This window comes from Parus major, unplaced genomic scaffold (assembly GCF_001522545.3).
Source record: "Parus major isolate Abel unplaced genomic scaffold, Parus_major1.1 Scaffold825, whole genome shotgun sequence".
In the NCBI taxonomy this organism is placed as follows: Eukaryota; Metazoa; Chordata; class Aves; order Passeriformes; family Paridae; genus Parus; species Parus major.
Window position 1 is genome coordinate 1 of NW_015379702.1, and position 1,700 is coordinate 1,700.

Sequence of the window (1,700 nt, forward strand, 5' to 3'; positions counted from 1 at the left end):
CACCCACCCCGTCTTGGCGAAGTTGGTCCAGTAGGTCATGACGACGGCGCTGAGCATGACGTCGTTCTTGGAGAAGTTGCAGGGGAAGAGGTCGGTGGCGCCCACCATGGGCACCCCGAAGACGTAGGGGATCTCGTCGCCGTGCGCCGCGTCCGCCCACTCGGGCCGCGCGTCCGTCTGGCAGTGGTGGTAGAAGGTGTAGAAGTAGACGGGCGACTGGTACTCGGCGTGGAGCTTGGCCGTGGCCACCGCCGGGGCCACCCACTGGTGGTCGGTGAAGAGGGCCAGCAGCGTCTTGCGCCGCATCTCGCCGTTGTCGCGGTCGGCCCAGTCCGTGTACATGAACTTGATGGTCTCGCGCAGGATGTCCTTGCCCTCGGGGTAGCCGTACAGGTTGTCCACGAAGTTGGAGACGGTGAAGTCGAAGTAGGAGGCCGAGATGCCGTCCTCGCTCTCCAGCGAGTCCTCCACGAACTTGAGCCCCTCGCCCTGGTTGACCCCGATGAGGATGTCATAGTTGAGGAACTCCCCCTGCTGCATCAGGATCTCGGGGTCGTCGGGCACCACGTCGCCGTCCACCACCGGCCCGAAGGCCACGTGGTAGCGGGCGGGCTGCACGTCCTGGTCCACCAGGGCGCGGAAGGGCTGGCGCCGCAGGCACTCGACGGCGGCGCCGGTGTCGGCGCGCTCGCAGCCCACCTTGGCCGCCAGCAGCCGCGTGTACTTGAGCGGTTGGTAGTTGACGGACCAGCTGGCGATGGCCGTGCCGCTCTGCGCGATGGCCTTCTGGAACAGGCCTGGGGGACACGGCCGCGTCACCGCCACGGGGCCACGGGGACGTCGGGGTGGGGCAGGGTCTGGGGACATGGGGACATCGGGGTGGGGGCCCAGCAGGGTCTGGGGCACGGGGACATCAAGGTGGGGCAGGGTTTGGGGACATGGGGACATCGGGGTGGGGCAGGGTTTGGGGACAGACACGGGGATGTGGAGATGGGGACCCACCAGGGGTTGGGGACATGGGGACATCGGGGTGGGGCAGGGTCTGGGGACATGGGGACATCGGGGCCCAGCAGGGTCTGGGGACATGGGGACATCAGGGCCCAGCAGGGTCTGGGGACATGGGGACATTGGGGTCCCACCGGGGTCTGGGGTCTACGGGTGAGATTTGGGGAGGATTTGGAGGATTTGGGGTCCCTGGTGCGCCCCAGAGGAAACCAAACCCATTCTGGAGCATCCGGGACCCCGATACCAATCCTGGGCCCGTTCCCTCGGGGTTTTGGCCCCGATTTGAACTTTGGGGCAGCTTCCACCGGATTTGGGGGCCCCGAGGTGAATTCTGGGCCGTTCCTGTGGGATTTGGGTCCCTGGGGTGAGTTTCGGGGTGGGTTTGGGGTTGGCGGGTACCTTCGGAGTGGTGGGAGAGGATGAGGAGGCTGACGCAGGCGGCGCCGGCGCCGGAGCCGAAGATGGTGATGCGCTGGGGGTCGCCCCCAAAGTGCCCCACGTTCTCGTGCAGCCACCGCAGCGCCTGGATCTGGTCCAGCAGCCCGTAGTTGCCCTTGGCCGCCTGGTCCCCCGTGCTCAGGAACCCTGGGGACACACGGGGACGTTGGGGACAGCACCAGGGACACCGGGGATAGCGCCGGGGACGCCCATGTCCTGGCCGTGTCCCCACGTGTCCCTGGCAGTGTCCCCTCACA

At 67.4% G+C, this 1,700-nt stretch overlaps 1 protein-coding gene across 1 annotated transcript; it reads right to left on the reverse strand.

The window, feature by feature from the left end:
* Positions 1 to 7: 7 nt before the first annotated feature.
* Positions 8 to 1,681, reverse strand: LOC107199497 (neuroligin-2-like; the record flags this gene model as incomplete). The annotated part of the gene is made up of 2 exons (XM_015616818.1): positions 8 to 797; positions 1,405 to 1,681. Coding segments are annotated over 2 exons (1,067 nt in total), but the record flags the coding sequence as incomplete, so codon positions are not given.
* Positions 1,682 to 1,700: the final 19 nt, after the last annotated feature.